At 36.6% G+C, this 13,762-nt stretch overlaps 1 protein-coding gene across 9 annotated transcripts in view; it reads right to left on the bottom strand.

Annotated features, from left to right (window-relative positions):
* Positions 1 to 1,148: 1,148 nt before the first annotated feature.
* EIF2S3 (eukaryotic translation initiation factor 2 subunit gamma) overlaps positions 1,149 to 13,762 on the bottom strand; it is a 43,225-nt gene continuing 30,611 nt past the window's right edge. For 2 of the 9 annotated variants that reach the window (XR_009598880.1, XR_009598876.1), the window contains exons 12-14: positions 10,127 to 11,453; positions 8,388 to 8,504; positions 1,149 to 4,022 (exon numbers count right to left, since the gene is read on the bottom strand). Coding sequence is in view for 1 of the 9 variants with exons in the window: in XM_004021971.5 (XP_004022020.1) it covers positions 11,390 to 11,453 (64 nt within the window). In the remaining 8 variants the exon portion in view is untranslated. Of the gene's footprint in view, positions 11,454 to 11,543; positions 11,640 to 13,762 lie in introns of all 9 variants that reach the window. The other 7 variants (XR_009598878.1, XR_009598874.1, XR_009598879.1 and 4 more) reach the window with 5 other exon arrangements.

The raw sequence follows: 13,762 nt of genomic DNA, 5'->3' as shown, positions 1-13,762 counted from the left end.
TTAATTTTGTATCTATATGACGGATAGTCACTGAACTTATTGTTCAAGATATCACTTCAAGACATATGTAAGTCAAATCATTATGCTGTGTATCTTAAACTTACACAGTGCTGTTATAGCAGTTATATCTCAATAAAACTGGAAGAAAAAAATAAACAGTATCAACTGCAAAAGAAAAAAGAAAATTAACTAATTTTTACATATGAGCAACAACCTCAAAATGAAATTTAAAAAATTATATTCATAAGCATCAAAAACAACTAAGTAGGAATACATTTAACAAAATAAGTACAAGACTTCTTGCACTAGTACAGTGAAAACTAAAAAACATGATGGAGAGAAAGTAAAGATAATTTAAATGAATGGAGAGAATTCCATATTTATGAATTGGAAGAACCAATATCGTCAGGATAGTAATTCCCTCTCAGTTCAATTCAGTTGCTCAGTTATGTCCGACTCTTTGCAACCCCATGAATTGCAGCATGCCAGGCCTCCCTGTCCATCACCAACTCCCGGAGTTCACTCAGACTCACGTCCATCAAGTCCGTGATGCCATCCAGCCATCTCATCCTCTGTCGTCCCCTTCTCCTCCTGCCCCCAATCCCTCCCAGCATCAGAGTCTTTTCCAATGAGTCAACTCTTCGCATGAGGTGGCCAAAGTACTGGAGTTTCAGCTTTAGCATCATTCCTTCCAAAGAAATCCCAGGGTTGATCTCCTTCAGAATGGACTAGTTGGATCTCCTTGCAGTCCAAGGGACTCTCAAGAGTCTTCTCCAACACCACAGTTCAAAAGCATCAATTCTTCGGCACTCAGCCTTCTTCACAGCCCAACTCTCACATCCATACATGACTACTGGAAAAACCATAGCCTTGACTAGACGGACCTTAGTCGGCAAAGTAATGTCTCTGCTTTTTAATATGCTATCTAGGTTGGTCATAACTTTTCTTCCAAGGAGCAAGCGTCTTTTAATTTCATGGCTAAACTCCCTCTAGGTGAGATCTATAAATTTAATGTGATCCCTACCGAAGTTACAGCAAGCTTTTCTGGAGAAACTGACAAGCTGAACCTAAAATTTATATGGAAATTTGAAGGACTTAGAATAGTCAAAGCCAATTTGAAAAAAAGAAGAACAAAGTTGGAGGACTGCTTTTTATTTATTTTAAAATTTTTATTGGAGTATAGTTGCTTTACAATGTTGTAAAACATGGAGGACTTCTACTACCTGATTTAAAAACTTACTGTAAAGACACAGTAATCAAGACAGTGTGTCATACAGATCAACAGAAAAGAATTCAAGAAATCAACCTTAACATGTATGTCAACTGCTTTTCAATATAGGTACCAAGACAATTCATTACAAAAAGGATAGTCTTTTCAACAAATGGCTTAGGACAACTGGATACCCATATAGGAAAAAAAGTAAACTTAGATCTTTACTTCATACCATAAAAAGATTAACTCAAAACAGATCAGACTTAAATGTAAGAGCTAAAACTATAAAACTTTGAGAAGAAAACATAGGAGAAAAAAGTCTTTGTGAGCTTCGGGTAGGCAAGAAGTTTTAGATATGACACCAATAGCATAATCCATAAAATAAAAAAATAAATTTGACTTCACCAAAATAAAAAACTGCACTTCAAAGATACCACTGGTAAAAGACAAGCCACAGAAATGGAGAAAATATCTGCATATCATTTATTTGATAAGAGATTTGTATCGAGACTATACAAAGAACTCTTACAGCTCAGTAATAAAACAATCCAATCAAAAAGTGGGCAAAATATTTGAATACGCATTTCACTGAAGAAATATGAATGGCTAGTAATCACATGAAAAGATGCTCAACATCATTAGTCATTAGGAAAATGCAAATTAAAACCACATTGAGATACTACTGCATATCCACTAAAATTGCTGTAATAAAAAACAGATAATACCAAGTGTTGGAAAAGATGTGGAGAAACCAGAACTCCCTCATACATTGTTGATGGGAATATAAAATTGAGAGCCACTTTGGAAAACAGTTTAGTAGTTTCTTAAAAAGTGGAACACAGACTTACCATAGAAGCTAATATTCCATTCCTCAGAAATTTACTCAAGAGAAATTAAAACATACATCTACACAGACTTGAATACTGATGTTCTTAGTAGATTTATTCTTAACAGCCAAAAAGTGGAAATAATCCAAATGTACATCAACTGGTGAATGCATAAACAAAACATGATACTAACTTTACAGTGTAATGCTATCTAGCAATAAGAGAAACTACTGAATCTCAAAAACATCCTGATTAGAATTCAGATGCTGATGTAGCAGCAAGAGAGAATTTTCTGAGGTGATGGCAATGTTCTATATTTTGCTTGGGCTGATGGATACATGGGTATATAAAATAATCAAAACTCATCAAACTGAGCACTTGATATTTGTGCATTTTATTGGTAGATTATACCTAAATAAATTAAAATTTGCTTGATTCTGTTATAAAAGTCCCAAGTGAGAAATGCTTGGCTTCCAATGTTAGTATTAGAAAGAAGAAAAGCTAAAAGAAAATTAATGGTTAAGTACTTAGTAAAAATTAGTACAATAAATCCAAAGAAAGTAGAAGAAAGGAAATAATGAAGGTAAAAAATCAATGAAATAAAAAGCACAACACAGACTCAACAAAGCCAAAATCTGGTCCTTTGAAAACGCCAATAAGTTTTGAAAAAATAGGCCATGAGTCATAACAGCAGTTGATGAGAAACTTCTGAGACAAAAGATTATTGGAATACTGTTCTTGAGAACACAAACCAAAGACTAATAGTTTTTGTTGTATTTTTTACAACCCTTTGGAGAGGTTGAAGATGATTTACAAATCACAAAGTTACTAAGACAAGATAATTTGAAAGGAATAAAGGTTTTCTTTAAATTTGAGCTATAATCTGTATCTTGCCATTATTAAATGCATTCCTGGTTAATTGCAGCTCCTTCTGCGATAGTCTTGACCTTAACACACATTATTTTTAAAGGGTTGATTTTTAACTCTTCTGTAGTATATTACCTAAAATTATGATTTCTGCTAAGTCTTTTTATGTTTGTTGTAGGAAACATATTACTCACTGTATCCTTGTAATAGGAAATTATATTTTATAGGAAGTATTTATCGTAGGAATATAGATTGCAATGGATATACCCGCCTGATAGTGATAAACTTTCATGTATAATTTCACTATTATGTAAGTTGCACGAATTCACTTGCTGGTCTTGGCTTTCGCCCATAAACTTGTTTGAGAAAATAAACTTGTGACTCTAATAGAGTCAATGCTAACACAGACAAGAAGCCTGTTCCTTTAACAATCCTTTCCATTCCTGTTGCTAAGGTAACAACCAATACTGCATTGTGAATTCTCAAAGTACTTTAAGTCAAAGAAATTATTACCTCTCGGGGATTCCCATAAAGTACCTTTGGGACCAATATTTTCATCTTTAATTTTAACCATGGCTGAATCAAAGGTGGCTTACAGTTTTACTTCATAACAGAATAAAAGCACCAGAAAACCTACATAATGAATCCCTTCTGACTAACATTTAGGTGTTCTGTAATTGTTGCTATACTAAGCAATGCTGGAATAAACTTCCTTCTACATAGATCTTTGTGAACATGAGCAAATACTTCATTATGATATATTCCCAGATATGGAATTCTGGGCCAAAGGGTGAGATGTTTTAAATCTCGATAGATGTAATCAAACTGTCCTTTTTAAAGAATGCAGCAGTGGAAATTCCCTGGTGCTCTAGGGGCTAAGACCCTGAGCTCCCAATGCAGGGGGTCCAGGTTTGATCCCTGCTCAGGGAACTAGTTCCCACACGCCACAAATTAAGAGTTCAGATGCTCCAGGCAAGTGCTCACATGCTGCAACTCAAGATCCTTCAGGCCGCAATGGAAAGAGCTCACATGCTGCAGCAAAAACTGAAGATCCACGTGCAGCAACTAAGAGCTGGTGTAGCCAAATAAATAAACTGAATATTTCTAAAGTGTTCCTGCAAATAAAAACATCAATAATGACAAATTAAAAAACCTGTACTAGTTTACAGTTCTCACCAACAATATATCCTCACCAACACTGGCTGCTATACATCTTTTTAATTTTTGCCGATTTTAATGAGTGAAAATGAATTGTATTATTAGTTTCATACATTCCTTATTACTGGATAGGCCATTTCACAAGTGTTTATTGAGAACTTGCTATTTCTTTTATAAACGGCCTGTACATATTTCCAAGATGGATTTTCACAGTTGCCAAAAAGTTGAAGTCAGACATATTGTCCCAGAACAGTTCTTTATCCTCCAGAAGAGCGTGACTACCCTGCTGCCCAATGTTTGTAAACATTCCTTCAAATGCAAGCATTAAGAGGAGTATTTAAGTTCTTCCTGAATAGTGATATGATCCATGACAATGAAAGTCAACGGCCCGGCACAGAACAAGTTTTTTCTGAACCCGCAAGACCCTACCTTCTAAGAGTCACTGGCAGCAGCACAGCCCTTCCCTGTTGTGGAGCCTGAGGCAAAAAGAACACTCCATGGAGATGAGATGCCACTTCTGCTCCTGCCTGTGGGGCTCCACTGCCACCAACTTCCATCTTTGTCCAAATCACATCAGCAGCACTCAGTGTGCTCATGAATCTACATGAGTTCTCTTCTTGTTTGTCTTTAGCCCACCAAAACGGATACAATATGTGTTTTGTCCTATTTCTATTCTCTTATTGATTTGTACTAGGAACAGAAGTACATTCACGTCACAGTAATCCAAGTCTATGCCCCAACCACTGATGCCGAAGAAGCTGAAGTTGACTGGTTCTATGAAGACCTACAAGATCTCCTAGAACTAACACCAAAAAAAGATGTTCTTTTCATCATAGGGGACTGGAATGCAAAAGTAGAAAAGTCAAGAGATACCTGGGGTAACAGGCAAGTTTGGCCTTGGAGTACAAAATGAAGCAGGGCAAAGGCTAACAGAGTTTTGCCAAGAGAACACATTGGTCATAGCAAACACCTTCTTCCAACAACACAAGAGATGACTCAACACATGGACATAACCAGAGGGTCAATACCAAAATCAGATTGGTTATATTCTTTGCAGCCAAAGATGAAGAAGCCCTATACAGTCAGCAAAAACAAGACCTGGAACCATCTGTGGCTCAGATCATCAGCTCCTTAGCACAACATTCAGGTCTAATTGAAGAAAATAGGGAAAACCACTAGGCCATCCAGGTATGACCTAAATCAAATCCCTTTTGATTATACAGTGGAGGTGATGAACTGACTCAAGGGATTAGATCTGGGAGACAGAGTGCCTGAAGAACTGTGGATGGAGGTTCATAACACTGTACAGGGGGTAGTGGCCAAAACCATCCCAAAGAAAAAGAAATGCAAGAAGGCCAAGTGGTTGTCTGATGAGGCTTTACAAACATCTGAGGAAAGAAGAGAAGCAAAAAGCAATGGAGAAAGGGAAAGATATACCCAACTGAATGCAGAGTTCCAGAGACGAGCAAGGAGAGATAAGAAGGTCTTCTTAAATGAATGATGCAAAGAAGTAGAGAACAATAGAATGGGAAAGACTAGAGGTCTCTTCAAGAAAACTGGAGATATCAAGGGGAACATTTCACGCAAGGATGGGCACGATAAAGGACAGAAACAGTAAGGACCTAACAGAGACAGAAGGTATTAAGAGGTGGCAAGAATACACAGAACTATACAAAAAAGGTCTTAATGACCTGGATAATCACAATGGTGTTGTCACTCACCTAGAGCCAAACTTCCTGTAGGGTGATATCAAGTGGGCCTTTGGAAACATTACTAAAATCAAAGCTAGTAGAGGTGATGGAATTCCAGCTGTGCTATTTCAAATCCGAAAAGATGATGCTGTTAAAGTGTTGCACTCAATATGCCAGCAAATTTGGAAAACTCAGCAGTGGCCACAGGACTGGCAAAGGTCAGTTTTTCATTCCAATCCCAAAATAGGGCAGTGCCAAAGAATGTTCAAATCACTGTACAACTGCCCTCATTTCACATGCTAGTAAGGCTATGCTCAAAAACCTTCAAGCTAGGTTTCAACAGTACATGAACCAAGAACTTCCAGATGTACAAGCTGGGTTTAGAAAGGCAGAGGAATCAGAGATCAAATTGCCAATATTTGTTGGATCACAGAGAGAGCAAGAGAATTCCAGAAAAATATCTACTTGTTTCACTGACTACCCAAAAGCCTTTGACTGTGTGAATCACAACAAACTGTGGAAAATTCTTAAAGAAATGGGAATATCAGAACACCTTACCTGTCTCCTGAGAAACCTGTATGGGGGTCAAGAAGCAACAGAAGAACCTTACATGGAACTGACTGGTCCAAAATTGGGAAAAAAGTACGACAGGACTATATATTTTCACCTTGTTTATTTAACTTATATGGGGAGTTTATTATGTGAAATGCCAGGCTGAAGGAATCACAAGCTGGAATCAAGACTGCTGGGAGAAATATTAACAATCTTAGATAGGCAAGTGACACCACCCTAATGGCAGGAAGTGAAGAGGAACTAAAGAGCCTCTTGAAGAGGGTGAAAGAGTGAAAAAGTTGGCTTAAACCTCAACATTCAAAAAGTGAAGATCATGGCACCCAGTCCCATCATTTCATGGCAAATGGAGAAAAAGTAAAAGCAGTGATAGTTTTTATTTTCTTGGCCTCCAAAATCACTGCAGATGGTGACTGCAGCCATGAAATTAAAAGATGCTTGCTCTTTGGAAAGAACGCTATGACAAACTTAGACAGCATATTAAAAGGCAAAGACATCACTTTGCCGACAAAGGTTCGTATGGTCAAAACTAGTTTTTCCTGTAGTCATGTACGGATGTGAGAATTGGAACATGAAGAAAGCTGAGTGCCAAAGAACTGATGGTTTCAAATTGTGGTGCTGGAGAAGACTCTTGAGAGTCCCTTGGACTGCAAGGAGATCAAATCAGTCAATCCTAAAGGAAATCAACCCTGAATATTCACTGGAAGGACTGATGCTGAAGCCAAAGCTCCAATACTTTGGCCATGTGATGCAAAGAGCTGACACACTGGAAAAGACTGATGCTGTGAACGACAGTAAAAGAAGTAGGCAGCAGAGGATGAGATGGTTAGATAGCATCTACAACTCAACGAACATAAATTTGAGCAAACTCTGGAAGATAGCAAAGGACAGGGAAGCCTGGCATGCTGCAGTCCACAGGGTTGCAGAGTCAGACAGGACTTAGCTAGCAAATGAACCACATCAAAGGAATATTATTCTTTCACATTTCATGTAAGCTTTAATTACTTTTTCTCATTCTATCATCTTTTAAATTGTAAACTCTTTGGTGCTAAGTTTTGAACTTTTTATGTATCAGATCTACCAACTTTTCCTATATGACTTCTGGATTTGTTTTTCATTCCTTATCTGAACTATTAAAATAATCTCCTATGATATCTTTGTAATTATAATTTTGCCTCAATAAATAAAATCTTAAATAACACTTGAAATATCTTTCACTATCATATGGGTAATAATTTGAACTAAAAAAGTCTACCCTTTTCCTCACTGACATAAATGCTGCCTATAGCATGTATTATTAAAACTTTTTATCTAGTTGTAAATTTTGTTCCAATGATCAAATGATCATTGATCCACTTAATACCACACACAAATCTATTCAATACCATACTTCATATATTACAGCTTTATTATATGTTGTAAAACACACCAACTTTCCCATCATAATTCTCTTTCAGAAGTTTATTATTCTACCACCTTAAAGGACACTTACAATTTTTACTTATGTGACTGTGCTGTACAATTTGTGGGATCATAGTTTCCAGACCAGGGACTGAACCCAGGCCCCCAACAGAGATAGCCCAGAGTTCTAATCACTAGACTGCCAGGAAATCCCCGTTTATTTACTATTCTTGTGAATCTTACTTTTCCAAATCTTTAATATCAACTGGACAAGTTCTTTTTCAAAACCTATTATTCATATTGCACCAAATTTATAGGGGGGAAAAAGGCAGTTATCTGTACAATATTGAGTATTCTCATCTAATAATATTGTCTATGTTCTCATTACTCCCATCTCCTGTCCTTCAAGAAATGTTAGTTTTATTCATATGTATCTTGCACAGTCTTGTTAAATTTATACCTGGCAGATTTATACCCATTGCATTTTTTGATTTGTGTGTGTACATGTACATGTGTGGTGCAAATGAATTAGTAAATTATTGAGCAAATTAACAATTTTTTCATGTTTATTTTGAACTGTCACCTCACCTAACTGAACTCTTGTAGCAGTGCAAGTTTTTCAGTTTCTGGTTTCTACTTTCTAGGCAGGTAATCTTATACCTTGTAAGTAACATTCTGTAGCTTCCATTCTCAGTATTTCTATCTCATTTGCTAAGCCCCAGAGAACAATACTGAAGAATTTAAGTGGCAGCTGGTATTTTTGACTTGTTCCAGACTCTGAGAATATAGGAAAAAATCAAACAATAATACGAATTTCAGTACAATGCAACTGATGACTTCCCAACCCTCTGAATTTGCCCGTTATTTGGTCAAGCTCACAACTCCACATTTTACCCAAATGGAACCTTACCCCACCCAGTATTATGGGAGGATGTTACTGTGCTCCAATGTTTCATCATTAACACTGATTCTGATAGTTCTCTAAATACCTTATAGCAAATTAAGTTTCCTTCTTATATTACCTACATTTAAAACATTTTGAATTGTATCAAATGCATCTTCAAGGTATGCTTTTTTCTTTCCACCAATAAAAGATCCATGCACATACAAGAATGCATTACTCTTTCAATATAATGCTAGACTTAATTTACTAATGTTTTAGAACGGATTTTGTAACTTTGTTTGCTTTGTCTCAGGCCAGAGAATGGCCCCTCTCCAGGTTTGGGCAGGGAGGATGTAAAAATTTTGAACAATGAATCAGAATGTCTTTTCTGTCTCCTTTTTGTGTCCTACATTCTGAAACAATTTAAATAACAGGAATTACCTATTCCTTGAAATCTGGCAGAATGTATGAGTCTGTGGAAACTTCTGCAGAAGTAATTTTTTAATAACCTTGCTTCTTGATTATCAGTATTTTAAGGGTATCTGCTTTGTGTCAGGTAATTTGAAAAACTTTTATATATTTCCAGAAAAGCATCCATTTTCCTCAGCCATGTTAAATTTTCCTAGAAACACTATTTCAGAGTTTTATGAGTGCAGCTATTTGCACTCCAAATCAGAAACACACAAACACACACATTATCTTTGGAGGTTACAAAGAGTGAAATAGCAGAGTGAGCTTTCTAGGTCAGCCTGGAAATTGTTTGGATGACATCAAAGCTAGTGTCCTTGTGTCCCCCATTTTCATGAGATGAACTTTACAGTTTATTAGTTTTACTGGGTTGGCCAAAAACTTCATTTGGGTTTTCTGTACAATGTTATGGAAAAACCCAAACGAATATTTTGGCCAACCCAATACATAGCGTTCTCTTACAAAAAGGGTAACTCTGGCTGTGTTACCCCACAGATTGCAGTGGGACAAGTGTGGAAGGTAGGAGTTGTTACAGGGCTATTCTAGGTGAGAGCCACTGGTAGCTGGGAATAGGACAATAGCAGTGAAGATGGTAAGAACTGGTCAGATTGTGAAAATATCTTCACAGGAAAGACAAGAGGATTCACATATACAGTGTACTTTCATCAGTCAACCGCACTATAGGCAGATTCTCAACCAGGTACAACTTTTGCTGAGAATCACTGTATGGACTTCAGGTTCTATGAAAATACAGCCTGTTGTTTTCATATTTGTGTATTCCCATTTACAGTAAGTACAGTGCTTTGCAAATTTATTGAAAATCATGTGCATGTCTGAAATAGTTCTGACATAAGATTAATTACAATAAATTAGTCAACTTGGGTCTTATATTACTCCAGAATTTCAGGTAGAAGGTGCTTATGTTAGACATAAAATCAATGTTTAGATTAAAATTTTGCTTCATTAAATTGTTTCTCATGCTACAATGCAACTTTTCAAAGTCAAGCAACTACGTAACAATATGTTTCCTCTAAACTTACAAACTTACGTTAACAACCAGAGTCAGAGCTTTTAAACTTCTACATGTCAGCAGGTCCAACGCCCAAAAGACACAAGTCTACAACTGCGGCATCAAGTCCTATATTAAATGCAAATTTAAGAAAAGTAAACTAAAGAGTATTATCAGACTACCCAAACGTAGTAAGAGTCTGTGTTATTTGACTTCTCAACTCTCTAAATTTGTTTTTCAACACAGGGGAGCTTTAAAAAAATAATGCCTGGGCTCCATCCAAAGCCAATTAATACCAGAATCTCCGTGGAGTACTTTTCAAAAAAACAAAAAGCTTCTCCAACAATTCTAGTATCAGCCCATTAAGAACCACTGCTTCAACAGAATTTTATGAAAGATAAAATAAGCAAAAATTAAAATGTACAACACAGGAAAAGTATAGGAAAAGGGAGAGTAAGTTAAAACCCAAAGGGCTCACCCTTTGCTACCTCCTCAAACTACTAAAGATTACTAATATTAGGATATACATCATAATCTTATCAACTAGGCTATTAAGATAAAACGTAAAATAAAGCCTGGAAAGATCTTTGCTACTTAACTAAAATCAAGTGTTTACAATACTTTCCAATGGGGGAAGGCTGTAGGGTTTCAGGCGTAAAGCAATGCAGAGGCAATCGCAGGGCACCAGGTGGAGTAGCTGAAAACTTCGGGCTCTGGTTTCCTGTGCTCTAGTCCAGACAGGGAAAGGAGAGAAAGGCCATGTCCATGGAAACAAGCCCTCATGCCTGAAAGGATAATTTTATTTGAATCTATTTTCACTCAAAATTTTGAAAAATAAAGCAACATAAAATATGGGGAAAGGGAAGTTGGTCTTTGAGAATTTGTCACATTTTTACTGCTACAACAATCCTTTAAACCTGGAGCTACTCAAAGATCAATCATGAAAAATAAGAACAAAGACTTTATTTCAAACAGATTCAGTGGTATGTCTACTACAGCAAAGTCTGGTTGTAGCAAACAGTTTCCTTTCAAATCTGCACTGATGTATAAATTAGACATTATTTGGGAATGATTAATTTCTGGTAAAATGTAGATTTAATCCAACATGATGCTAATTTCTACATTTATTGTAGGCTCTATTTCGATACGAGAGGTTAAATTTTCATCACCAAAAAAATGAGAATCTTACAGCTACTACTAAGGTAGTGAGCTGTGAAATTACTTTCCCACTATTGTTCTGAAAATATACCCCTAGATTGTTAAGAGAAATTCCAACTTCATTCAAATCTGTTATTTAATTCTTCAGTCATCATCTACTGTCGGCTTGATTGTCACTCCTCTTCTTATTTGACCCCAACCAATTAAACTGCAAAATGAAAATAAAAGAAATCATGAATTTTATATCAGCTTCATTATCATTACCACATAACCACATGACACAACTAGTTTTACTTGCCTATCTGCTCAAATTGAATGTTTCCAAAACCTGCTCCTCCAGAAAGAAAGCTCACACTATCTTCATAGACCCAGATATGGGCTCTGGCCAGAAGGACTGACAGGAAAAGCAAACAGAAAGTTGCTACTATAAACATGCTCAACTTGGCAAATACACCTGCCCCTTCAGAACCACTAATGAAGAACATTCCAGTCTACCCAAGGAACCATGTTGACATAGAAACCACTTCAGTCTGATTTTTAAAAATTTTTTCCTCTTTGAAAAAAATTTGTTTTTTTTTTTAACCGTTCCCAGCACTTCAACAGGTCACAATGGCCTTATCATGATTTTAGCTGGTAAATGAAATTAAGAGATGACCTAGAGGAGTAGATAATCTATAAACAGATTACTCTCAGTAGCAGCAGAGGGATTTCTGCTCCATCTCTGTTTCAATGTCTGCTCTAGTCAATGGCCAAGACAGATTGCTATCTAAATTGTAGGTTCCAGAACAGAACTTACCTAAGCATGGGTTAAAAACAACAGATCTAAAGAATATAAGGATTATTCAGATGTTCTCATTTCTTTTAATAATTTTAACATATTTGCTTATTTTTAAGCAACATCTAAAATTTCATTTGGACAGAATCCTCTTATAATATTAGTAGACACACAAAAAGATCATTCCTTTCTTTAAAAATACACTGGGAAAAAGAAGAAAAAAAAACGATAAAGAAATCATCACAAAGCAGGATGATTTACTTAAAAGTTTAACTCTGTCTCAATTAGAAAGTAATAATTCAGATCTCCTGAACAGTACATGATTAAATCATCCTGAGGCACTGTGCCAGGGAAGCCTTAATAAGGGAGGTAGATAGTGAGGAAGAAACAAAACCAAACCAAAGGTGATTTAAGTAATTATGTGGACAATCAGGACACAAAACAGTCTAATGTAGAAGCTTTATATGAGACTAAGCAGGAGGAATTTAAAATGCATTCAAGTAGACTTCCAGAAAGGTCCTCAATCAGAAAGTAGTGGGAAGTTACTAGAAATTACTGAGTACTGCATGAAAAAATGTTTTAGGAAGATTAATGTTGACTGAATGCTGAAATAACAGTAGAAGAGGCATATTAGCAATCTTTTGCACTAACTTTTAAGTGTGCAGTGATGATGGTATGGGTGACAAAGAGGTCACACAGAATAGAAAGGAAAGGGTAGATTTAGTTAACTAACCAGGAAAAGAGAAGAGAGAGGAGTCAACAATAAGTGTATGTTTCTAAGTTCTATCCACTCAAAGGGCCCTGAAGAAACAGCACCTTTGGAGAAGTGAGCACACTTAGCACCCAAATCTTCATTTCTAACACCATTTCCCGCTAAGAGGAATCAGGGCTCCCTCGAGAAATGGCCAATTCTAAACTGGAGCAGGAAAGAGACACAAGGTGACTTCAGAACAACTTGTGCCAGAAAGTAAGGAACTATTAAAAAACAAACCCAACAGAAACATACTGAAGCTTGCACAGCTTCCAAACTGCCCGTGGAGTTGTGATCTGCTTCAGAAAACAAAGCAGAGGGTTTACCTTCTGGGAAGACAGAAGTCATTCTCTCTGAAAAACCCTCTTATATATAGTTGGCTTTTGCATCCTCCAGAAATAGGAGGGCAAGGATTGATGCCTCCTGAGTCTGGGTTTCAGTTGAAGTAGAGAGAATACAGTGGCTACTCCCTAAAAGTCCATAGTGGGGTGTAGTTGTCTCCAGAATACAACACTGTTAATTTAGCATGGGTTTCGTGACAGTCATAGAGATGGATCCCTTAATAAAATAATAGGTTAAAAAAAACGGGGAAATATTAACAGGACATAGGAGCCAGTTTGTCTCCTGGACAAATTCTAGACATCAACATAAGTAAGGACAGTAATGAGTCAGTAAGGGCCTGCTGAATAAAATAGGATTCCATGAATGCATATTATAACTAGGTAAGTAAATAATGGGGAAGAAAGAATGTCAAATGATGAGTGGCAGAGTTAGAGTTTAGGGGGATGGGTAATCACCATTTTGTAATCATTATAATCAAGCTCAATTCAGACAAAAATCATCAGTGGATGCTAAGCTAAATCCCTCACCCGGGGGGAGGGGAGGGTGTGATAAGGAACAGATTATTTGCATAGGTTCTCCCCCAAAGAATAGTAATTCACAAGCGTAAAGAATAACTATAGGGTGGGGAAACTGGCTAATGACTTGCCTG

This window comes from Ovis aries, chromosome X, assembly GCF_016772045.2.
Source record: "Ovis aries strain OAR_USU_Benz2616 breed Rambouillet chromosome X, ARS-UI_Ramb_v3.0, whole genome shotgun sequence".
Classification (NCBI taxonomy): Eukaryota; Metazoa; Chordata; class Mammalia; order Artiodactyla; family Bovidae; genus Ovis; species Ovis aries.
Note: the sequence above shows the minus strand (reverse complement) of the source record. Positions and strands in the feature narration are given on the sequence as shown.